This window comes from Rhinolophus ferrumequinum, chromosome X, assembly GCF_004115265.2.
Source record: "Rhinolophus ferrumequinum isolate MPI-CBG mRhiFer1 chromosome X, mRhiFer1_v1.p, whole genome shotgun sequence".
NCBI classification, from domain to species: Eukaryota; Metazoa; Chordata; class Mammalia; order Chiroptera; family Rhinolophidae; genus Rhinolophus; species Rhinolophus ferrumequinum.
In genome coordinates, this window is record NC_046284.1 from 8530211 (window position 1) to 8555136 (window position 24926).

The following is a 24926-nucleotide window of genomic DNA, read 5'->3' on the forward strand; positions in this document are numbered from 1 at the left end:
TGGAAAATATAGAAAAGTGTGAGAAAAATGCAAACCCCGTAATTCAGGGTTAACCACTGTTAACATATTGGAATACAGTGTTTCAATAGTTTTTTTCTCTGCGGAAATATAGATTTCACATTATCGTTATTGAGCTGTACAGAGGGTGCCAAAAAAAGTATACACATTTTAAGAAAGGAAAACTGTATAAAAATTGTAATACTGAATATATACCGATAACAAAAGATGAATACAAGTCATGTTTGACTTTTGCAATTACAAGAGGTGCTCAAAGTGGTTACCATCAGCATCCAGATACTTCTGATTACGGCGAACTACTGCTTGAGTAACGTTGACCAAAGTGTCGACTTGTATACATTTTTTGGGCACCCCTGGTATATATAGTTTTTCCCCTTTATTGTGAGAAATATAACATAAATGCAGGAAAGTGCAAGGCTTTTAATGAATGTGTAAAGTGAAAATCTGTGTCATCACTAATCAGGTTGAGAAATAATGTTGAACACCTGGGTAGACCTGTGTGTGCCTCTCCTGATCACATCACCTCCTGCCCCTCTCACCTCCCCCAGAGGTAACCACGAGGTTGGTTTTCATGCAGTCATTTTCTTGCTTTATTTTATACTTCTACCACCTATATATGTGGCTCTAAATAATATAGTTTAGTTTGGCCTGTCTTTTAACATTGTAGCAATGGAATTACACTTTATACAAGCTTTTGTGTTTTGTCTCCCCCCCAACATTGCTAATGATCTATTGTGTGTATTTGTTGTTCATTCATTTTTATTGCTATGCATTATTCCATTGTTTGACTATACCACACGTTTTTTTCTTAAGCTGTTCTCTTAGTGATGGACATTTGGCTAGTTTCCAGTTTTTGACTATTTCAAGCATTGCTGCCGTGAATATTGTTATGCAGATGTGCACAAATTTCTCTTGGGCGCTGGTTATAAAACTGTGTTCTGGGGACCCTTGAAGGGCCCTGGGACCTTCTCAGGGGGTCTACGAGGTTCAACTGTTTTCATAATAACACTAAGATGTTACTTGCCTTTTGCACCCTTCTCGTGAGTGTACAATGTTGTCCATGTAATGTCATTGATCTGATGGCCAATGAAATGTGTGCTTGTGTCTTCTTGTGTTTCAAAAATGTCCCAGTTTTAATTTCTAATGTAATAAATATCAATAGATATAACCCACATAACAAAAGCTCGTTGAGATTCTCAGTTTTTGAGTGTATAGAATTCTAATGCCATAAAGTTTGAAAATTGCTGTTGTAGGGTTCTACCTAGGAGTGGAGTTTCTGAGGTATGCAATATTTGTAACTTAAATCTTACCAGGTGATGCCACACTGTATTCCAAAGTGGTTGTGCCAGTTTATTCCTATCAGCAATGCATAAAAGTTTCTGTTGTGCTAAAGCCTCACTAACACTTGGTATTGTCAGACTTAGTATAATTTTAGCTTCCGGTGGGTGTGTAATTTTATATTCTTATGGTTTCATTTGCAGCTCTCTCATTACTAATGAGGATGAGCATCTTTCCGTATGTTTATTGTCCAATTTGATTTCTTGCATAAATTGCCTCGTCCAGTCTTGGCTCATTTTTCTATTATTCTTTTTCTGGGTTCTCACTCATGATATTTTACTTCCTCTTGTGCTTGGTTAGTTTTGGCTACGTACTGCTCATTGCCCTTGAAATATATAGGGCTTCTTGGAAGTCAAGGATAAATGTAGCCTTCTTTTGTGAAGAGAAGATTTGTGTTTGATCTTGTCCAGTATCTGGGGATGTTGTTAGCCTGGGATCATCTAAAACAAGTCCCCAACCTTTCCCCTTGTTTCCCCAGCACCAAGCAGCCTACCTTGCCATCCTCTGGGGGTTAAATTGGGGAGGAGCAAGTTTGTTTCTAAGTCACCCTTTTCCCATGGGTATAGCCTTTTGGGGTCCCAGTTTAATGTGGGAACTTTTCTATTGGAGTCCTCAATTGAGGTGCTCATGGGCTCAGACTTTAGTTCCTTTGCCTGCCTTGGAAGGTTGCTGAAACCAAAGGCCAAGTTTGTCCAGCTTGGCAAATGCCTTCAGGGTTATTGGCTCCTACCTCTCTGGATTTCCTGCTGTCTCTTAGGTTTTTACATGGTTGTTTTTATACCATCTTGTTAGTTCTTCAATGCTTTTAAGAGGACATTTTTAAAATCAACCATTTCAGTTGTTTTTAATTGGAAGATTGGTCCAAATAATCTATCCTGCCATTACTAGAAACACAAATTGATATATATCTTTATCTTAGGTTTAAGTATGTAACCTTATATTGTGAGTATTTTTTATGTAATTAAAATTGTTTTAAAGATACGATTTTTGATGGCTAGTGAGGTGGGCTCCAGGTCTTTGCTGTTATAAATTATGTTTCAGTAAATGTCTTTGTACATAATAATTGGCTGAGGGTAATGGTATCTAATTACAGGGTGGCTGGGAGAGGTAAGAGAAGTTTTGAACCTTAGTATGTCTTCATGTCAACTGTTGTGACTGTTGTCACATGTGCACATGGGGTGGCCGAGGGGGCATGTGGAGTGGTCCTGCCTGACGGCCTCAGTCTTTTCTGTGGAGAGGAAAACAAGGTCTTGTGCTGAGAGTGCTGGGAGCTGGCTAGAGAGTTAAGGATGGAAGGAGTAATGTCAGGGAGCAAAGGGAACTGATTAAGGAAATGTGGATTGCCAAGATACCCCGAGGTGCTGGCTCGAGTCACACACTCTGAACTGGCAGTTGTGCCAATGCCAGTCAGCACAGGGATGTGAGACCTGCTACTGCAATGTGGCACCACCTGAGAATGCAGCAAGGCCGGTGGCGGAAGCGCTCAGCATAGTCAGTTTCCTCCAGGAAGCTTTAATTAAGTGCTGCTGGTGTGCCAGCCACTCTGCTTGGCGCTAGGCCGACAGATATGACTCAGACACTGGCTTTGCTTCAAGGAGTCCTCAGTCTAGTGTGGCTAGAGAGTGGGTTCTTTTCTCAAAGTTGGGGGCTGGTCGGGGGATTGGGCAGAATGTTGTGACAGGGATTGCTGGTGCTGGCTTGAGTCTTTGCCGTGATCGAGCTGGGACTGCATGAGTTGGGAAAGGAGGAGGAGTCAGTTGAAGGCCCCAAGGACAATAGGAAGGGGTGGCAAAGGGCTGCCTGGCAGGCTCTGCAGGTCTGCTGGGGGAGGAGGTCAGGCCAGGATTGGGAAGATAGGGCAGCGGTCAGAGAGGTGGAGACTTCCAAGGCATTATGGTTTCTTTTCCAGAATGGGGATGGAGTTGCTTTTAGCACAGTGAGGTGAGTGAAGGATGTTGGAGATGAGGAAGGACGTGAAGGGGCTGAGGGCAGAATTTGAAGTATACCCAGGCCACAGATGCTCACATAGGCCAGGTTGACTTGGGGCAGAAAGAGTAAAACCAGCCCCTGCCAGGCAGCTTTACCTCGTTGCATAACTAGGAGGGCATGTGATGGCCTCAGGAAGTCAGGAAGTGATGGCCTCAAGGAAAGGGGCTGTAGCCTCAAAAGAAGAGGGAGGGTTCTCTGAGCGTGAAGTAGGTTGCTGGCGCGGGGGTGGCGGGCAATCTTCCCTCTGGAGGAGGAGACAGGGAGAAAGTCAAAGGGATTTGCCCATGGTCACAGATGCGACCTTTGTACGTGCTGCCTCTGAACTGCAGAAGCCTTTGTATGTAGCAGGTTGATTTCCTTTCCCCTCCCACATGTCAGAAAAGTTCCATTTTCATGTACCATACAATTAATCCACTTAAAGAGTACAATTCAGAGGTTTTAGTATATTCAGAGTTGAACAATCATCACTATTGAATTTTGGAACAGTTTTGTCACCCTTTTAACCCTTTAGCAGTTCCTTTCTACACACACCTCCCACCCCGGAACAACTTATCTGCTTTTCGTATAAATGGAATCATACAACATGTGGCCTTTCGTGCCTGGCCTCTTTCACTTAGCACGATGTTTTCAAGGTTCAAGCACGTTGTAGCGTGTGTCAGTACTTCACGTCTTTTTATGGCCAAATAGTATTCCATTGCATAGGTATAATACATTTGTCCATTTGGGTTGTTTCTACTTTTTTGGCTGCTATGAATAATGCTGCTATGAACACTTATATATAGGCTTTTGTGTAGACTTCACTCTTCGATTCTCTTGGGTGAAATTGCTAGGTCATATGGTAATACTTTAACTTTTTAAGGAACTATCAGGCTGTTTTACAAAGCTACATCATTTTACAGTCCCACCAGCTGTGTATGAGGATTTTAGTTTCTCCACATTCTTGCCAACACTTATTTTCTTTTTTTTGTTTGTTTGTTTTTTGAGAGAAAAACATCCTAATGGGTGTGAAGTAGTATCTCATTGTGGCATTTTTTCCCCTGAAATTTTTAAAAAATTTTTTTCAATTACAGTTAATGTTCAATATTATTTTATATTAGTTTCAGATGTACAGCATAGTGATTAGACATTTATATAACTTATGAAGTGATACCCCCGATAAGTCTAGTAGCCATCTGGCACTATGCATGGTTATTACAATATTATTGACTATATTCCCTATGCTGTATGTTACATCCCCATGACTATTTGGTAATACCAATTTGTATTTCTTCATCCCTTCACCTTTTCTACCCAGCCCTGCTCCCATCTGGCAACCATCAGTTTGTTCTCTGTACTATGAGTTTGTTTCTGTTTGTTCGTTTATTCTGTTCTTTATTCTGTTCTTTAAATTCCACGTATGAGTGAGATCATATGGTATTTGTCTTTCTCAGTCTGACTTATTTCACTTGGCATAATACCTTCTAGGTCCATCCATGTTGTCACAAATGATAAGATTTCATTCTTTTTTATGGCCAAGTAATATTCCATTGTGTGTGTGTGTGTGTGTGTGTGTGTGTGTGTGTGTATACACAACATCTTCTTTATCCAGTTGTCTATTGATGGGCACCTAGGTTGCTTCCATATTTTGGTTATTGCAAATAGCGCTGCAATAAATACAGGGGTACATATGTCTTTTTGAATTGGTGTTTTGGATTTCTTCGGATAAATACCCTGAAGTGGAATTGCTGGGTCATAAGGTAGTTCTATTTTAAAATTTTTAAGGAAACTCCAAACCATTTCCCATAGTGGCTGTATCAATTTGTAACCCCACCAACAATGCATGAGGGTTCTCTTTTCTCTACATCCTCACCAACACTTGTTGTTTATTGATTTATTCATTGTTTTTATTTGCATTTCTCTGATAATAATGATGTTGAGTACATTTTCATATGTCTACTGGCTATCTCTATGTCTTCTTTGGAGAAATGTCTATTCAGGTCCTCTGCCCATGTTTTAATCAAGTTGTTTTTTTTTTATGTTGAGTTGTATGAATTACTTATATATTTTGGATATTAACTCCTTATTGGATGTATCATTGTGAATTACCTTCTCCCATTCAGTAGGTTGTCTCTTTATTTGGTTGATGGTTTCCTTCACTGTGCAGAAGTTTTTTAGTTTGATGTAATCCCATTTGTTTATTTTTGCTTTTGTTACCCTTGTCCAAGGAGACATAGACATATCCAAAAAGTTATCACTGTGACCTGTATCAAAGAGTTCATTGTCTATGTTTTCTTCTAGAAGTTTTATGACACAGTGACAGATGGTTGCTAGACTTATCGTGATGATCACGTCATCAGGTATATAAATGTCAAATCTATAGTATATACCTGAAATGAATATAATACTGCATACCAACTATAATACATTTTTTTCCACCACATTTACTGGTTTACATAAATATTTGAAAACAAATCCATTTCTCTTCCCTTTTGGTATCCTTGGCACATTATTATCTTAATAAACTACTGTACATATCTGTAATGGGGAAATGAGTTTTAAAATATGAAAGAACAGTCAATACATAGCCAAATGGGTTAACCATTAAAAGGACTTTTTTTAAATTTTATTTTAAGTTAGGCCATTGATTTGCAACTTTTATTAAAATAACTTTCATCTATAAAACAAGGTAATTTATAACTGGATGATCTTATCTCAAGTTTTGACAGCAGTTGAATTTTTACATTAAAAATTGCAAAATTTCAACTAAAGAACAAAACATTCAGACACAAGCTTATACTTAAAAACTTCTTTCAACTTCAGCAAATAGAGAATGGCTGCTTATCAATTTACGTTAGTCCTCTGGTCCAGAGTATACTTTCCAGTTAAAATATTTGAAATCGCTCTTCTGTGTGGCATGGGTACTTCTAGTGGGAATTAGTATAGAGTCTGTTCTTGATGAAGGCAATACTAGCCAGGTGCTGCCTGACGCCTGTGTAATGCTGAATGTGACAAAACCAGCGAGAGACATTAAGATATTTCTCCTTTTCTTGAACTGTCAGGTCAACTATAAAACGATGAAGTCCATAATATAATAAGATATCTGCTAAGGTGAAGTTATATCCTGTAAGGTAGACTTTATCTTCAAGATATGAATTAAGATCCTTCAACAGAATGCGGGTATCATCTTTATTGGTGTGTCCATCTACTTGAGTTACTCTGTATTCTAACCACTGTTGAACTATTGCTTTTTCTTCTGCAGTGCTTCCAAGCAAATATTCTTTGTTGGCTTGCTTGACTAAATGAGCTGCTATAGTCGTCAATCCTATTAGATTTGGACCATTGTTTGTTTGAAGAATTGGAACCTGGCACTTGCCATGAGTGTTGTATTTGTTCCCTTTATTCAGCCCCAGGGACTTCTCCAGCAACGCCAATTCTGCGACTGCTGCCATCTTGTGGGCTCACCTCCCCGCAGGGGCGGAATCGAGCTAATACATTTTTTTAAAAAAAGGAAGGATGAGTCCTCAAGTCAACCTGGACATGGCATTTCTCCCCCAAGCTGGTCTCTCATCCTGTGCTTCCCAGCTTGGTGGGTGGTATCACCATTCTAGTCCATACACCAAGGGACACATGTAGGTCACCCTCACACTCTTGTCACGCCTGCAGTCGTTCTGAACTACCCCTACTGCCCCTCCCCAGTCTGGCCTTCCTCATCTGCCTTCCTCCTCTTCTCTGGCTATTCCCTGCCACATACTATGTTCTAGCCATCCTGATCTCTCCCTCTTCATGGTGCCTCCTTTTCTCTCTCAGAATGACGGGTGGGTTCCTGCACCTTTAAGGCTCGACTCAGAGGGTTTCTTCTGCCCCAAGGCCCTCTCTCTATGCTCCCAGAGAATGTCTGTTCACCTTCCTGGACCACTAGCCCAACTGCCACCCGCTCCCTAAAGCCTGCCAGGTGGAGCTAGTGACTGCTGCCAAGACGCACAGCACTTGGCACGTGAAGCTGCCATCACCTCATTTATTTAAATGTCTCTGCCTCTGGACTGAGGTCAAGAACTCTGTTTTTCTCATCTTTCTCTCCCCCCTAGTCCCAGGTACCTGGTAAGTCTTCAGTGTGTGGTGACTGAATTATCCTGTGCTAACTTTCTGGTTCCATAATCCTATGAAAAGCATTTACTGAAGGATTTCCTTTAAATGAAAGCTACTTGGATCATTGAAAATAGCATTGGGTTTGCAGAAATTTGAATCACAAGGAGCACGGTCAGAACACTTCTGCTGTGTTCAAGCAGATCACTCTGGGTTCTGGAAGTACACCCTGTTTCGTGTTTGGGCAATCAGTCTCAGACCCTGGTGAGGGGCCAGGCGTATTTATAGTGAGCAAGACATCTGCCGTCTCTCACACCCTCCTCACACCCAGGGCATTGCTGACTCCCTGTTATGGAGGCCAGCCCTGGTTTGAGATGGGAGCAGGAGCAGTCAGATTCCAGCCTAGCTCCCTGCAGTCTCCGACTTGAATCACCTGTGTACTGGCTTCCCTGTGAATATATCATCTTGAAATGCAGTTTTCTTTCTTTTTTATGGCTTGCAAAAATTGACATAAAATTGACATACCATAAAATTCATCCTTTTAAAGAGTACAATTCACTGGCATGTAGGATATTCACAAAGTTGTGTGACCAGCACTTCTGTCTAGTTGCAAGACGTTTTCATCATCCCCATACGAAAGCTTGTACCCACTGAACAGCCAGTTCACCCTCCCCTCCCCCAAGCCCTGGCAACCGCTCATCAGCTCTCTGTCTCTCTGCGTTGACCTAGTCTGCATGTTTCATAGAAATGGAATCATGTAGTATGTGGCCTTTTGTGTCTGTCTGGCTTCTTTCACTCAGCATTGTGTTTTCAAGGCTCATCCAGGTTGGAGCATGTGTCAGAACTTCATTCCTTTTTGTGGCCAAATAATATTTTGTTGCATGGATAAACCAGTCCCACTAGAATTCTGCTTTGTGAAGGCACCACTTGGAGCCGCCTTGTTGGTGTGTGTTTCCCAGGGCTGAGATCAGAGCTGGGCACCTCGTCATGGTGATCAGTAGCTATTTGTGGGATGAATGAATAGAGGTTGCTGGTTCCCCCCAGTGTCTGCTGATCCTCTGTGTCTGCTTGTATTCCTCAATGGACACCCAGCTGGGATTTCCTCTCCCTGGGCTGGGAGGTGGGCTGCAGTCTGGGAGGATGGAAACACTGCATATTGGGGTTCTGGGTGGTGAGCCAGCTAGTGAGCAGGCTGGGACTGGCCGGAACGAGCCTCTTCTAGGTCCGAGGCCTGCTTGGGCTGCCAGCTCCTCCTTGCCAGCTTGCTCACTTTCTTTAGAGGGGAGACGTCCAGCTTCTCTGTGGTGAGGAGGCAGGGCTGCATAGGAGGCTGAGAGGAGCGCAGGTCTGCATGCAGTTTCTAGGCTCCTCCCCCTCCCCCCTTCCCACTGTCTGCCTCCCCCAACACTGACTTGAGAAGGGGGTAAGGGAATCTTCCATCCAGCCTCCACGTCTCCTTCCTGCACAGGGGATATGCTCCTGAGTTTGGCTCCTTCCATATTTTGTCTTGTTACACTTTTTGTTGGAGGCACGTCATATTTAGAAAGTAGGGAGAATTGACATCTTTATGATATTGTATCTTCCTATTCACAACCTAGTTTGTTCAGGTCTGCTTTTGTGTTCTTCACTATTATTTAAAATTCTTCTTCATTTCTAGTATAGTTATTGAGTATCTTTTTTTATTGAGGTATAATTTACATACTTAGATAGTAGTTAAGTGCTAAGATAGTAAGATTCTTAGCTTGGAATGCATACTGCGTTTCTCCGAAAATAAGACTGGGTCTTATATTCATTTTGGCTCCAAAAGACGCATTAGGGCTTATGTTCAGGGGATGTCATCCTGAAAAATCATGCTAGGGCTTATTTTCCGGTTAGATCTTAGTTTCGGGGAAACACAGTATCAAGACAGACCATTGTTATGACCCCAGAGAGTTCCCTTACATCACTTCCCAGCCTCCCCCGGTCCCCCAAGCAACCACTGATCTCGTTTTTACACCATAGGATAGTTTTATTTCTTCTAGAATTTCATGGAAAGAAACCCAACCATATTTACTTGTGTGTCTGACTTTTTTCCTGCAACATGAAGTCTTCAAGGCTCATCCATGTTAGAGGATGTATCAGCACTTCCTTTTTTATTGCTCAGCAGTTTTCCATTGTATGGATATATCAGTTTATCCATTTTCCTGTTCACTGACATATGGGTTTCCGGTTTTGCACTATTACAAATCAAGCTGCTGTACACCTTTGTAGACAAGGCTATTTGTGGACGTGTCTTCAGTTGTCTTGGATGGAGACCTAGGAGTGGAATTGCTGACTCACAGGGTATAAATCTGTTTAACTTTTTAAGAGCCTGGTAGAGTGTTCCAAAGTGGTTGTGCCATTTTCCATTCCCACCAGTAGTGTGTGAGCATTCCAGTTCTCCCGCATTTTCTCCAACATTTGCTGGCACTCAGCTCCTTTGACTTTGATTTGTCTGTTATTCTGATCTTATCCACCTTCGTTCTTCTGGCAGTTCGGATTGCCGATCTCCTCCCCACTCCTTCCTGCTCCCAGTGGTTTTCTGAATGTACCCACTCGTGTGCGCCTTTTCAGATGATCTCCCAGGGGTTTTCAGAGACGGGATGTAAACGTGCTTGGTTCACCGTCGGGCTCAGGAGGTCAGGGCAGATTTTTAGTTATCTGAGTAATCTGTAGTGGTATTTCATCTTCAAGGTTTCTGTAAAAAAAAAAACAAAAACAAACACACAAACAAAAAAAACACCAACTGTTCTGTTTTGTCTTCTTTTCTGCTTTTGTTTTCAAAGCAGCAAAGAACAAAAATGATGAGTTCTGTTTCCTGCAAACCTTCCTATAAAGGAATATTAACCTTTCAGCCTAAACTTGACTGCATGTCCAAGAATAACTTATTTAAGGGGAAATGGGACTGTGGACATCATTTTCCGTGATTTTAAAACTTAAAGTTCTTTTCATGGGTGGGACTGAATGGAAAAACTGCATAAGACAAAGGATAGAAGGTGAGTGGCGGGAATTGTTTCAATCGGTCCCGGGAATACTCAGCTCCCAGCCTGCATGTCACATGTGCCATTGGTAGGTACATCACGCCTTGCATTTCTCCCTTTCTCAGGGGTATGTGTGCACAGTGTCACTTGTCACAGCCCCAGGAAAATAACTGCTTGAAGCTTTTTCTTCTGTCTTAGAGCAAAGCCGGCTCTCCCCAGAGGGTTCGGGACTGGGAGGAAGGAGGTGAAGTGGGGTGAGGCAGTGTCTCTGGCTGTCATAGCCCCAGTTAGAGGAGTGTAATCGATGGGGGCTTTCTGGTGGCAGACATGCCTGGGCTGCGGGAGTATGTGACAAGGACATCTGTTGTGACCAGGCATTAAAACATGTTTCATAAGCAAAACCTGTAGTTTGGGGGTTTGATGTATTGCTTAGGTTATCTTTTTGAGAATAGAGTATGATACATTTGCAGAGCAGGGTGGAGAAATTTGCGTGGTACTAAACTGCTAAGAAGCAAATCCAAGAAGGCATTGCTACTCCTTTTTTGTTCCTGCCTCTGAAAGTGTGGCTCAAAACCACTATACTCTGTAATTTGTCCACCTGTCTTTGGCTGTCTTTTAGGCTATCAGGGATGCATTATAGAAACATGAACATGCTTTCGGAAAGGAATATTCCTGCCTGGGAGGGAAGCGCAGGGGGCCAGTCCAGGTGGTAGGCCTGCAGAAACGTCTCCTTTCAACAGAACTTCTCATAGCCAGAGAAGCTGGGGGTGGGGTGAATAGAATGGGGAAGAAACCTAATTATGCAAATTTTGATCTTAAAGCTTTATTCGTATGTTTCCTGGCAGGTTGTTCTTTAATCTCAAGAACAAGATTGCTCAGAATTACCATATATTCCAGTTAATTGCATTAAAATTATAGCAAAGGTTGTTTTTGCTATAATCAAGAGTGATTTTGATTAATACTTATGAAATCAAATGCCTCGCCAGCGGTGGGAATGAGAACAACCTTCTCAACCATTCCTTCTCTTCTTTCCCTCCCTTTTTTACAAAGGCCAAGACACAAATATATTTGAAAGGTTTTTCTCTTTTAAACCTACTTGCTTATATGGAGAGTAAGTTTTAATGAAAAAATTTCAAGAGGGAGTCCGATTATTTTCCTCCGTGTTTAGTGCAAAGGTTATAAAACAGCTGTTTATTGAGGAAGGCAAAGAGAGGACCTCAGAAGAGGTCTAGGCTGGCGACAGTGACGAGCACATGCCCTCTTCTGATTGGCTGTCTGTGTACTGGTAGAGATTCAGGGCACTTGAAAGGGTGTGTTCTATTGGAGTACCTTGGGAAGATCCAGAAGAAACCTCCTGGAGAAGACATGACAATACACATGAAGAAGACATTAGGATTACAGACAGATATGAGATAAAAAACAAAATGGCAATTAACTATAGAGCAAGGTATGTACAGAAGTGCTTAGTTAAAGGACCAGGGTGGTGGCAGTGGGCATGTAAGAAATGGCTGGACTCGAGATTTTTCAGTTGAATTGACTGCCTTCATGGATAGCTTGGATGTGGGTGGTGAGGGGAAGAAGGAGTCAAGGGTAACATAACGCCCAAGTTTGCAGCCTGAGCCGCAGTACCTGGTGGTTCCACTTACTCAGATGGTTATGATTTGGGGGAACCTAATCTGGAGATGGAAAGGAGAATGTTTGCTTTTAGCTCTGCACAGACGCAGCCTGGTGAGCCAGTAAGGGCCTCTGGAGTCATCCCAGGGTGTGGTGACTCTACCTCTCTCAGCTTAGTAACCCCCCAGCAGGGACTGGGATAAGACCCACTTGGCAGAGGTATTCATGAAAGCATCTGGGGCATGATGGGTGATGTAGAACGTCTAGCACAGTGCCTAGACCAGCTTCTTCCAGAGCCTTTCAGCCATAGTAACAAACCTCAGAGGGAAGGCTGCCTAGCTTCCCCATCAGAAGAGAGGTTGGGGGGCGGACTTGGCAAGGATGCACGGGAACAGTGTTAGGCCAGTGGAATCACCTGCCAGTAGGGACGGAATGATACCATTTGAGCATACTTTGTGTGTCAGAGCTCCTTTACTTGTCAAGTGCTTCTGCATGTGTTGTCTGCTTTTTATACCCAAATGTATGGTTCGTGAAGAAAGCAGAGCCGGGCCACTCTCCTGACTTAAGAGATGGTGAAAGAGAGGGATAGAGGGGTTAAGGAACTGCAGAGGGTCACACAGCCCACTGTGTATGAGCTTTGGAGTCAGAGACCCTGCCAATACTAAGCACCTACTGTGTGCCAGGTACTGGGCTGCTTCAATAACTCTGGGATGTATAGGGATTGTCCGCTCCAGTAAATCGAAGAGGAAACTGAGTCTTGGGAGTAGCTGTGCTCACAGGAGAGAGACGATGGTGTGGCCTAGGCTAGGGCTGGAGACATGACTCAGGAGGTCTCAGCATGAGATGAAAACCAAGTCACGGTCCTGGGTACATCACCCAGGGAGTGGGGTCAGAAAGGAAGAGAGGGAGGGAGGGGCAAGTGAGAGGGGAAGGAGGAAGAAGGAGGGAAGGGAGGGTGGAAGGAAAGCAGGTAGGGCTAACAACATAGTTTAAGGCTAAGGAAAAGATGTCCACCAGGAGCCAGGGAGGGGATAGCCAGAGAGGTGGAAGGAAAATCAGAAGAAAGAGAAGGCCTGTCTCGTGTTCCAGCTTACTTTCCTGAGAATGGCTTTTGGGAGTGGTGCGTGAAGCCACACTGCAGCAGGTGGTGGAGTGAGGCCTGGAGTTCCCTGTTGCTCCTGCCTGGGGGTGGCGAGGAATAGAGAGGGCAGTAGCTGAGGGGCAGCAGGGACTGGGGAGACTTGGCCATTTCCCAGGCTACGCAGGAAAGGAGCCGGTGGAGGTGGGGGGAGGATACCGTTACTGGATCCAGTGCGCCTGCACGGGGCAGACACCTCCACATCCAGGATCTCACTTTGGCCTCCCAGTAGCCTTGGGAAGTATAGCAGTTAGTCTCCTAAAGGAGAAAACAGGCTCTGGGAGAGGTGCAAACTTGTCTGAGGTGATGGGGCCAGTAAGCAGCCGAGCTGGGTTTGGATGCACTTGGCCCAGCAGTTTTGCCTTTGATCACGTTGCCAGCAGGCCCTTAGCTGAGGCTTTCAGTCTTATGTTCCCGCAAAGGGGATGCATGATTTTCAGATTAGCTCCCGTCCCTTTGGTTGGGCTGCCTTTCCCTTTCTGATCTAGTAGGTGTGGCCGCTGTGAGATTAGCCACACCTCTGGTCAGTGTTAGTTACAAAGATGAGGGAAGCTCAGGGCTGGACTCTGGGACCCGGTGATCCCAGTAGGAGGTGGGAGCTGCTGGCTCCGTGGCTACTGCAGAGGACCTCCGTGTCAGAGACAGTTCTGCTCCAAAGATGGGTGCCTAGACTGGCGGGTCCATGTGCCTCTTCTGAAGACTACCCCAAGCAAAGCCCCAAAAGCTAGCCGCTAGGTCTGGGTCAGGTTCACTGGCAATGACCTGATATATACAGGGAAACGCTTCCTTAATGCTTCTCAGCTCCCCAGGGAGCTAGTGTAATGCATTACAGGGGACTTCCAAACACTATCGTTAATCACCTTGCCCTTTCACTCTCTCTTCCCTGTTCCCAAATCACATCTGTCACTGCATCCTCTTGATTGTCCCTCAGAAATCTACCTCTATATTCCCAGTTTCGTTGCTGAAGTTTACCCATGTCATCGTATCTTTTTCTTTGATATATAAGTCACATACCATGTAATTGATCCTTTAAAGTGTACAATTCAGTGGGGTTTTTTTAGTGTATTCATAATGTTGTAGAACTGTCACCACTGTCTAATTCTGGAATATTTTCATCACCTGAAACAGAAACCACCCCCAGCCCCTGGCAACCACTAATCTGCTTTCTGTATCAAATCTGCTTTTCTGTTCTGGACATTCCATATGACTGGAATCATACAATATGTGGACTTCGGGGTTCCGCTTCTTTCATTTAGCTTGTTTTCAAGGTCCATCTCGGTTGTAGCATGTATCAATACCTCATTCCTTTTCATGACTAAATAACATTTTGTTAGTATGATATCATGCTAAGTGAAATGAGTCAGACAGAAAGTCAAGAACCACATGACTTCACTCGTGTGGGACATAAAACTGAAAGCAACAAATGAACAAGACAATCAAAAATTCATAGACAGAGAGAACAGTTTAGTGGTCACCAGAGAGTAATGGGGGAGGGGTGTGGCAGAAGAGGGTAAAGAGGGTAAAGGGGATCACATATATGGTGATGGAAGGAGAACTGACTCTGGGTGGTGAACACACAATGTGATTTATAGATTATATAGAATTGTACTCTTGAAACCTACATAATTTTATTAATGTCACCCCAATAAACTTAATAAAATTTAAAATAGAAAAATAATAGACACAACGAAACAATTTGAGCATTCACTATTGATGTATGGGTCTTTTTACATATTTACATGAATGCTGTTATACTCTATGCATCATTATTTCCACTCAATCATATTATGTTGGTTTTTAAAAAAAATTTTATTGCGGAATATTGGGGAACAGTGTGTTTCTCCAGGGCGCATCAACTCCAAGTCGTTGTCCCTCAATCTAGCCGTGGAGCAGCTCCACGGTCCCACACGGGAACCGAACCGGCAACGTTGTTGTTGAGAGCTCGCGCTCTAACCTACTGAGCCATCTGGCAGCCCCACTGGCAGCTCACCGGCAGCCTGTTGTCTTCAATCTAGTTGTGGAGGGCTCAGCTCACTGGCCCATGAAGAAAACGAACCAGCAACCCCGTTGTTCAGAGCTCACACTCTAACCAACTGAACCATCCGGCCGCCCCAGCCGTATTATGTTTTGAGGATCTTTCCATGCATATCTGTCATTCATACAATCCACTGGCTTATATCCACATTATCACTGAACTTGATCTGATGGAGGGATGTCTCCATTCATAGTCATTTGAGCTGTTTCCAGGTTTTCTGTGCACTGTTGCACACATGTGCAAGGTGGATGCTGAGAAGTAGACTTGCAAAGTGACAGGATTTGGGTTTCAGATTTTAATAGATACTGCCAAATTGTACCCCCTCCCTCTGGCAGCAGTGTCTCTCTTGTAGTTGTATGTATGTATGTATGTGGGAAATAAGGCAATTTATTGGCTTATGTACCTGAAAAGCCCAGTGCTAGTGTCAGGTATACATAGATCAGGCTCTTAAATGATGTCACCTTGACTATCTCTTTCCATCTCACAGTTTTGCTTTTCTCTAAGTGGGCTTTATTCTTTGGCAGGTTCTTGGCAAAGCAGCCACAGGCAGCTTAAGATAACAGTTTACCATCTTAGCAGGCCCCCAGGAAGAGAGCTTCTCTTTGTCAACAGTTCCAGAAAAGTCCTCGATGTTTTTACCATGTTTCCCCGAAAATAAGACATACCCCAAAAGGAAGCCCCAGTGAAGATCGTCAGCCAGACGGACGCATTTAGTACTTTATGACAATGTTCCAGAAGAAGATGACATGACTGTATTTGAATAAATGTAGATTGTTGTACATGAAAAATAGGACATCCCCTGAAAATACAGCCTAATGTGTCTTTTGGAGTAAAAATTAATATAAGATCCGGTCTTATTTTCAGGGAAATATGGTAATTACAGCTCTTAGTTAGGAGAAACACAGAGGGAAAAAAATCCTATTTCAACTTAACTGCCTGAGGGCAGGACAGGGCAGGCTCTCCCTCTCTGAGCAAAATCAGAGCTACAGATCGCCAGAAACAAGGCTGGAGATGAGGCCAGGAGTCTGGCTGAATTATCTGCGTAATCTGTGTAGTGGAGGCAAAGTCTAAAATGTCTGTAAGAGCTTAGATCCTGCTTGACACAGACACTGCCAGGGTCTCTATTCAAAGGAACGAATGCTCCATAGGAAGTCGCTGAGAGGTAGGATGGAGTTAGGTCCAGGGACCTGTCTGAACTTAAAAAACAAACAAAAAAAACTTTAAGTCACTGGTATTGTAACAGTCATATAAGATGTCAGAGGGGTAGTAGCTTGGGGGAGGGGGGTTATCCCTTTGTGAGGGGTATAACTGTCTAAATTATGTTGCTTTGAACGCCTGAAACTAAGAATTAAAAAAAAAAAAAAACTACCAGCACCAAAAAAATAAATAAATAAAAATTCAGACCAGTTTTTGATTTACAGAAAAATTTCAAAGATACTGCATAGAGTTCCCACATGCCCAACACCCAGTTTCTCCTATTAACATCTTACATTTGTCACAATTATTGAACAACTGTCTATACACTATTAGGAATTCCAAGCTTTATTCAGATTTCCTTAGTTTTCCCTAATGTCTCTTTTCTGTTCTAAGATCCCATCCCCTACCTGGCATTTTGCATCTGAAAGTGAACTGGGCTGAATGGTCAAGAATCCCAAGACTGGAGTTCTGGAATTCAAACCCCAAGTCAACGCTTTTGGGTTCTCCATAGCCTGAATTGTTGATTTCCTAAATTGAGTTCTTAAAAACACTACTAAGCAAACTTCAGTATAAGTTTCATCTTCTTTTTTTGTTGTTGCTATTGCATCTGATGGAGTTCAAGGTTACCTAGTGATTCTGTTTCCAAGTACGCCCAGGGAGAAGTGTGCTACTGCTGGGGAGGGGAGAGGTGCCATTTCCTGAGGACCTCCTCTGCATTAGCCAGTGTGATGGGCCGAGGTCTTCTTGGCCTTGTTAGTCTTGCTCTCTCCGCTCTCTCATGTGGAGAATGGAGTTTATCTCACTCCTGGGTACTGGCCCACTGTCACTGCGGCAGCTTGGAAGGCCCCTCTTTCATTTTGTTTTATATTAGTTTCTATTCTCCTTCACCCCCCCATCCATCCCCATTATCTTTCACCTCCCCTCATTAAGCACTTGTTCTTGATATGTGTCATTAAATATGTACATCCCTGTGAAATATGTAGAGTGTGTGTGATTTGCATGAATTGTACTGGGCCTGTTTCTTATTGTTCGCGTTCAATACCATGCTTTCAAGATCTCTCCATGTTGTCACATTGGGTTTGTTTCCTCCAGCTGCCTTAGGGTATGAATATTTCTTTATAAGCGCTCACCATGTTGTACCTTAATACTCTACCAGTCATGGACACCCATCCAAGTTGTCTCCAGTTCTGCACCCAGCAGTCATGCCACAGCAAACATCCTCTTCCGTGTACCTGCAAGCCCTGTGCGAGACCATCTCTGGGCTATGTGCTCAGGATCGGGGCTGTGGGAGTTTTGGTCATGGGGTACCCCCATGCGAATTCACCCAAGTGTTGCTAGGTTGTTTCTACAATGGCTATGCCGGTTCATCCTCCCATTAGCAGAGCCCATGGGTGTCCTAAGTTCCTACATCCTTTCCAAATCTCAGTTTTATCCATCTTTCTAATTGTTGCCTTCACCATAGGTGTGCAGTATTATCTCATTGTGCTCAGCAGCTCTGATAAACGTTTCACCTCAGTATGGTTCCACACATACTGCTTCGTGCATGCATGTGCAAATGCCTTGCTATCGCCTGGCTGGGGAGGAATTCAGTATTCTGGTCGAATGTCCTTTGTTTCCTGTCCTTCTCCTTCCCAAGCTGTGTTCTTCCTACATTTAGAACATTCTCTTAAGCTCACAGCTCCAGGAAGTTTTACTGGATTAACCTTATTTACTCTACTGACTCTTGAATGCACATTACCTAATGTGTGCTGGTATTGGTTTCCTAGGGCTGCTATAACAAAGTACTATAAACTGGATAACTTAACACAACAAAAATTTATTTTCTCACAGTTCTGGAGGTCCAAAATCAGGATGTTGGCAGAGCTTTGTTCCCTTCCTCCCTCTTAGACACTGGGTAGAATCCTTGCATCTTCCAGCTTCTGGTGGTGGCTGCAGCCCTTGGCATTCTTTGGCTGGCAATTGTATCACTCGAGTCTTTGCACGGAGTTCTTCCCTGTGTCTGTGTCCAAATTTCTCTCTTCTTATAAGAACACCAGTCATTGAATTAGGGGCCACACTAATCCAATATGACCACATTTTAATTTGATTATCTCTGCAAAGACCCCGTTTCCAAAGAAGGTCAAATTCACATGCTCTGGATGGACATGAATTTTGAGGGACACTCTTCAACCCAGTATAGTACTATAGGCAGATTTCACTATAGTAAATAGAAGTATACCAAAGAAACACCGAAAGAAGAATGTTCGGGGCAGCCAGATCGCTCAGTTGTTTAGAGCGTGAGCCAACAGGGTTGCTGGTTCAATTCTCATATGGGCCAGTGATCTGCACCCTCCACAAATAGATTGAAGAGAATGAGCTGCTGCTGAGCTTCCGGAGGGGCAGCCGGATGGCTCAGTTGGTTGGAGCGCGAGCTCTCAAAACAAGGTTGCCGGTTCAATTCCCGCATGGGATGGTGGACTGCGCCCCCTGCAACTAAAGATTGAAAACGGCGACTGGACTTGGAGCTGAGCTGTGCCTTCCACAACTAAGTTAAAGGACAACGACTTGGAGCTGATGGGCTCTGGAGAAACACACTGTTCCCCAATATTCCCCAATTTAAAAAAAAAAAAAAAAACCAAGAAGAATGTTCGTGTCCTGAACATTCTGGAATGGAGGTCTGGGAGTCCGTGTGGCTGCTTGCTCTTCTTGAGACAATACTGTAGGGTCCACGTGGAAAAATGAGACAGGTACCCACTGAATTCTCACTTCTTGACTTGCTGCCTTTGCCTGATACGTGTTTTGGCCTTCTCACCTGAAAATAGGAGTGTAATCAGCTTACCTTTACCTAAGTATCGTGATAATTCACAAGATTAGCAAATCAAGTTCTTTGTGGATAGAGTTGATCCCCACTGGAAGCCCTTCTATGTTCTGTGTTCTGGGTTAGAATGACCAAAAGGTGTTTTTCTCAGATAAATAAGACTCTGGTAGTTAGACCACCATCATTTATCACTTCACCTTGCACCAATACCCTGGAAGTACAATAATTGGAGAAAGCTGCACAAATGACAGAACAATGGTGTAATGTTCACAAATGCCAACTTGTAGCAAAGGTCTAATAATATACTAGGTGTGAATTATGAACCATAATTAAAGCCTTTGTCAGTCATATTAGCCAATTAGAATGTACATAATTGTAAGTAGGACTCTTTTTTTTTTAAAAAAAAAGAATAATTGCTTGTTGAAAGTGTGACATTACAGGGTTAGCAGAATAATATCTGGAAAGATTTCTAAATGAATACTGCAAACCTGTTAAAAACGAAGGTGGGCACTTAGCCTCTTTCCAGCAGATACAAGCTGTTCTGGTGACTTCTCTGGGGCAGGGAATGCACTGTTCTTGCTATTCCCAGGTCTAGGATGAAGTCTGACTCAGAGTAGACGCTCAGCAAAGGTTTGTTGACAGAACAGAAGAACACGTACATAGAGGTATCAGTCTCATATTGCTTCTATAACAAATGATCACAAACTTAAAGGCTTAAAGCAACACAAATATGTTCTCTTACATTTTGGGAGTTGGGAGTCTGACAGAGTTCTCACTGGGTTAAAATCAAGGTGTTAACAGGCCTTCTGGAAGCTCTAGGAGAGAATCTGTTTTCTTGCCTTTTCTAGCATCTGGAGGTCATCTGCGTTCCTTGGCCCATGGCCCCTTCTTCTAATCACCCTGACTGTGACCCTCCCTCATCCCTCTTTTACTGATAGGGACCCTTGTGATTAGTTCGGACCCACCCAGATAATCCAGGATCATCTCCCCATGTCAATAGCCTTTTCACATCTACCAAGTCTTTTGCCATATAAGGTAACATATTCACAGGTTCCCAAGGGGGGTTAGGATGGGGACTTCTTGAGGGATTCTGCCTACCACAGGAGGTATCGGTTGCTTTAACATTACCTTTGCATTACATTGTTTTTTTTAAAAGAGTTTTGTTTTGTATATAAAATTAATAGATTCTCAGAAAATAAAGGAGAAAATAGGCATCTCATGTGGATAAATACCATTAATATTTTGGTATGTATTCTTGCAGACTTAATGAAAACATGAAATGAAACACCTCGAAGAGGTTGGTGAGGTAGGTAGTAGATCCCGTAGGCCATCAGAGGCCATTGTGTGCCTGATTTTGGCACTTATGTTTCCCCACAATGAGGACACATTTTATTGTTGTTGTTAGCAGCTTTATTGAAGTATAATGGACATAAAATAAACTGGACTTGTTTAAAGTGTATGGTTTGTTCAGTTCTGGCATCTGTATACACCTGTGAAATCATTACCACAGTCAAGATCATGACTTGTCTATATCAGGCCCAGAACTTTCCTCATGCCCCTAGTCATACCTCTCTGCCTTTATCCTCATCCACAGGCAGCCACTGATCTTGCTTTTTCTCACTATACATTAGTTTACATTTTCCAGCATTTTATAGAGATGGGATCATGTTGCATGTACTCTTTCTTTTTCTCCTGGCTTCTGTCACTTTGCATAATTATCCTGAGGTTTATCCATGTTGTTGTGTGTCTCAGCCATTCATTTCTTTTCTTCCCTCAAATGAGGAAAGCCTCCCTTTTGAAGTTTTTGGTGTTACTTAAAAATACTGGGCCAGGCAACTTCATTTGACAAATGTGCTCAGTGCCCAGTGGACCCATGCCACCCCCGACCTTGCTTCAGGTGCCATGGAGGAGACGAGGCACAAGATTCAGCCTCCTGGGCCCCGTTTCTGTGGAGAAGATAGCCACGAAGGGAAGTTAGAATTCAGCCTTCTGAATTTGTTTTTGTGTTTGCAAAGGTGCCAAGACAATTCAATGAGGAACCTTTGTTACATCATTTGTTGCTATGTGCATGTCTGCTGGCTGCCTGCAAGCAGTAGGTGGGGACGGATGCAAAATATGTTTCTAACTATGGGATGCATGTCAGGTACAGTTGTGGGATAAATGTCGTCTGCTGAGTTGCTGAGATTCTTAACGGTGAGCATGACCACTGCTGAACCCGTCTTGATTTGTGTTTTAAGGGACACGTTTGGGCTGGAAAGAAGCTTAGAAAATAGACAAGTTGGATTCTACTCCATGACACACAGGACACTTTCTTTGGTCTTTGGTTTCCTCCCTCATCCTTCTCCAAACTGAGCAGGAATGTTAAATGATGTACACTTGCAGGATGCTTGTCATTTCTAGTGGATTAAAAAAGACTATCTTATATCCTCAAAACATCTATATCCTTAGCGTCACCCTCCCCCCATTGCTTGTGTAGAGAGACACAAGCACAGAGTGGTTAAAAAGGGGAAAGATCAGCTGAACAGTTGTGATTTTATTTTTGCACAGTATTATATAGGTTATTTGATTTCTATTCTCCCAAAGAACTGGCTGATTTAGGGATTTAGTTAGCCAAATCAAGCAGACACAAGTGTGGATATTTCTTGAAATTACTGTATAGCCTAAGACACCAATCTCCCCTTTTCCATAGAGGTGAAAACCAGGGGGTGTCTAATTCCTTTTGGGGATTGATGTTGAAGGATGAGTCAGACTGATGGCCTGCTTCAATGATAAGCTAGCCCCAGAAGGATGTAGAGCAGGATGTATTTATACCCACAGACTGGCTATTTCTGTTTGGGTCACTGCTCCCCAGGTTGCTTAGTCATTGTTTACAATACCACACAAGTGCCAAGGGCTGTCAGGGCTCTGTTCGCTAACTTTGTACACAGGCATTGAATTTGAGTGTGGTTGTTGTAGAAGCAGCAGCTTGCCATTGGGTGTATCAGGGAAGGGAACTAGAGGAAGCCATTGCTTGCAAATATGACATACGTGGTATTTGGACTGAGTCCGAGTTGTTCCAAGATGTGTGCCTGAGAAGCCGCAAGCCCAAAGAACACACCAGGTAGCTGAGTGCTGGACATAGGTTTATTGACACTTACAGACCAGGGAGTCTCCGGTGGCGGCCGGCCAGAGGGTGGCGCTCTGCACGCGGGGACAGAGGAAGCAAGGTAAGACAGGTACAGCAAAACAGAGCATTCCATGGGAGAAATCATCTGGCAGCTCCTACAGGCCCGCTCTCATGTACACAGCGTTCCACGGAGCCGGGAGTCCTTGCCTGCCTGCCTGGCTGCTCATCTGCCTGTGGACCAGGTCCCTGTAAATGGACAGGTTCATGGAGAAAAGTCATTCAAAGGGAGAAAGGGATTGAGGAAGAAGTAAGGGGTGTTGCAGGGAGATGCGCTCTCCTGGTGCTGCTGACTGGTGACCCTCACCATAGGATGCAGGTGTCTATCGTGGGCTACAGATGGACTTATTCTTTGTAGTGCCAGAGGATCAGGGCCAGTTTTGGAGTCAATACAAAAAAGTTTCCAACAACCTGACTCTTCCAACGAATAACTTTCATAAGCACCCGCCAGAGCCCACAACTCAGGTGATTCTGAGAGGGAAGAGGTGCCTAAGCTTGGTCGGCCTATCCCTCTGGCTGAGAACCTCTGAATTACACATAGGAGATGAGTTTGCTGCATTCTGAGGGATGGTTCATTAGCTTACATTTCAGGTTCTGCCCAGTTAATAAGCCCTGAGAAAGTTGAGTTTGCCTTGTGAAGTTTGCTTTTAAGAAACCACAACTGTAATGTTAAGCATATTCACATTGTTGTGCAAGTTTTTCATCTTGCAAAACTGAAATTCTGTCCCCATTAAACACTAACTCCCCATCATCCCTCTTCCCCCAGCCCCTGGAAACCACAATTTTACTTTCTGTCTTTATGAATCTGATTATCCTAGGGACCTCACGTAAGTGCAATCATGTAATATTTGTCCTTTTGTGATTGGCTTATTTAATTTAGCATAGTGTCCTCAAGATTTCATCTATGTTATAATCACTTGGTGATATTTTATTTCTTTTTCACATTTTATAAGATTTCCAGACTGGACATACATTACTTGAAAACAAATTAAAAATGTTACATAACAGTGAGAAGCATAGTACAAGAAGGACCTACACAGAGAGGTAGGAAGGGGCCAGATCAGGCTGAGCCTTGAAGGTCATAGTTGGGCATATGGAGTTTATATTTAGTATAGTGAGGAGGTCTTTGAGCAGGAAAATCATGTGCTATGATGTTTATTTCAAAAAGAAAAGGGGTGTCTCCCTGCCTACAGTTTGGCAAATGGGTTCTGGTACGGAGAAGATGAAGGACCAGGTGGATGGCTCTTGTGGTTGTCCAAGCAAGAGATGGTGGCTGCAGTGGAGATGTGGATAAGTGGGTGGACCAAGGGCATGTTGTGGAGGTAGAATTGATAGTGCTTGATGACAGGGTGGCTATGGAATATGGGAGAGATGTCCAGGATGATTGATGTTCAGGTTTCTGGCTTGGATAGTGGGGTGGGTGGCTGTGGAATTCAGTGAAACAGATGAGAAGCCCAGGAAAGGGTGTAGGTTGGTGGGGTGGGGCACATGCAGGCATTTGGTTTTGGAAATGCTGAGTGTGAGGTGGTTGTGAGGCATCAACGAGTGATTGGAAGGGGAGGGAGTGGAGGCATCGAGTATAGACAGCCATTTGATAAGTTTGGTTATGAAGAAGAGGAGAGAGAAGGCAGTTATCGGGATGGGATATACAGTCAAAAAGAGGTTATTTTAGTTTAAAATGGGAGAGACTTGAGTATGTTTAAAAATAGATGGGATGATACTTCCCAAATTGATCTACAGATTTAAGGCAATTCCAGCTGCCTCTTTTGCAGAAATTGACAAGCTGATCCTAAAATTCATATGGAAATTCAAGGGAACCCAGAATAGCCAAACAGTTTTGAAAAACAAGAACAAAGTTGGTGGACTCACATTCCCTTATTTCAAAACTTATTACAACACAGCAGAATTCAAGACTGGTTGTTACTGGCACAAGGACAACTATATAAATCAATGGAATAGAATTGAGAATCAGGAAATAAACCCTGACATTTATTGTCAGTCGAATTTTGACAAAGGTGCCAAGAAAATTTAATGGGGGAAAAAACAGTCTTTTCAACAAATAGTTCAGGGACAATTGGATTTCCACATGTCAAAAAAAAAAAAAATTGGACCCCTATCTCACACCATACACAGAGTAACTCAAAATGGATAATAGATTTTAAATGTAAGAACTGAAACTAGAAAACTCTTAGAAGAAAACCTAGGAGTAAATCTTGATCATCTTGGTTAGGCAAAGCATTTTTAGATACGGCACCAAAAGCACAACTAATAAAAGAAGAAAAAAGGTAAATTGGACTTCATAGTAAACTTTTGTGCTTCAACAGAAACCATCCAGAAAATGAAAAGACAAACCACACAATGCGTGGGGGCATTTGCAAATCATGTATCTGATAAGAGACTTGTGTCCAGATTATATAAGGAACTCTTACAACTCAACAATAGAAAGACAACCCAATTAAAAAGTGGGCAAAGAGTCTATATAGACATTTCTCTTCATGGGCCTTTTTTTCTATTCTTCTCACTTGTCCTAGGGCAAGAGGACTCTTTGGTAAGAGGACTTTCCACATTTTCTAGGC

General features: G+C 43.1%; 2 protein-coding genes across 2 annotated transcripts in view; one reads left to right on the forward strand and one right to left on the reverse strand.

Annotated features, from left to right (window-relative positions):
• CD99L2 (CD99 molecule like 2) overlaps window positions 1–24926 on the forward strand; it is an 82215-nt gene that overhangs the window by 10563 nt on the left and 46726 nt on the right. The window lies entirely within an intron of this gene.
• LOC117025322 (eukaryotic translation elongation factor 1 epsilon-1-like) lies at window positions 6162–6773 on the reverse strand. Its single transcript, XM_033111217.1, has one exon. The coding sequence runs from the start codon at window positions 6771–6773 to the stop codon at window positions 6249–6251; it is 525 nt and encodes a 174-aa protein (XP_032967108.1). The 3' UTR covers window positions 6162–6248.